This window comes from Stegastes partitus, unplaced genomic scaffold (genome assembly GCF_000690725.1).
Source record: "Stegastes partitus isolate 25-593 unplaced genomic scaffold, Stegastes_partitus-1.0.2 Scaffold2484, whole genome shotgun sequence".
Classification (NCBI taxonomy): Eukaryota; Metazoa; Chordata; class Actinopteri; family Pomacentridae; genus Stegastes; species Stegastes partitus.
Genome location: NW_007580215.1, coordinates 32,451 through 33,540, shown reverse-complemented (window position 1 = coordinate 33,540; position 1,090 = coordinate 32,451). Strand labels below are relative to the sequence as shown.

Genomic DNA, 1,090 nt, shown 5'->3' with positions numbered 1-1,090 from the left:
GGGACCTCAGAGCAGTGACGACAACCGTGTGTGCTGCTGACTTCTGATATTACACTGACACCATGCGATCAAATGTCTCGCTGTAGAAACTTTTATTAGGCTTCATCAAATCAGAGAAATGTAAACAGTTTTGTCGCTGACTGCAAATGTTTGACCAATCGCAGCAGCGTTGTCGGAAAGAGGTGAAGAGACGATCTCCCTCGACGTATATAAAGGAACTCAAAATTTTATTTAAATTCAACTTGAGCAAACACACCTACCATATTGTTTTTAGATTCTATATAACATTTGCAAATCGTATTGACTTGCTGTAGCTTAAATGCACGAAGTGAATACAATTTAAGAGGGCCAGAAATGTAATAAAACGCTTCCACCCTTTCAGCACCTCGGATAGCGATTTCATCTGACTTCACATGCTGACGGTTGGTGGGACCATTATCAGTTATGTTTTAGGTTCATCGTCCAATCATAAATTATAACCTGCAGTATAACTTAAATTTTTCCTGCTGCAGGATGTTCCCAATTTATAAGAATTCACACTATGTGTTGTCAATTATTCATAGTTTAAGGATAAAAGCTAACGATAAAAGCTTATATAATAGGCTCCTGTATCTGAAGATAGTCAGAGCAAACATTCTCAGCACGATGGACAATGACTGCAAGTAACTTCAGTGTATATATTTTCTTCAGGTGTGCAAAGCAGAGGAATCTTGAAAGTACATAGAGTGTTCGAAGAAAGACAAAGTTTCAGTCTGTTTTGCTGTTTATATCAAAGCGAAAGCTTTGCAAATGTTTCTCTTTCACTGGCTATGTCATCTTTGTCCAGGCCCAATTATTGTCAAAGAAAATGCATCAATAATGCAACACACATGCCACAACCTAAATTTATACACATAGTAGCTATGTGGGGGGGGCAGGGGGAAAACTTGATTTAAATGTGCCTTACCTCTTCAGAAGTACGTCTCCTGTCAGGGAGCACTAGAGTATTTGCATGACTGCCAGGAACTATAGTAGATCCTATACTCATCCTGGGTCCAACTAACATGTAGCGTTTGTCTCCAGATCTGTACTGGATGCTGTGACACAGTGT

General features: G+C 39.4%; 1 protein-coding gene across 1 annotated transcript in view; it reads right to left on the bottom strand.

The window, feature by feature from the left end:
* The window catches only part of LOC103375149 (protocadherin alpha-3-like), a 9,529-nt gene that overhangs the window by 2,586 nt on the left and 5,853 nt on the right, over nt 1-1,090 (bottom strand). Inside the window, exon 2 of the mRNA XM_008305355.1 lies at nt 655-695. Coding sequence (XP_008303577.1) covers nt 655-695 — 41 coding nt within the window. The remainder of the gene's footprint in view (nt 1-654; nt 696-1,090) is intronic.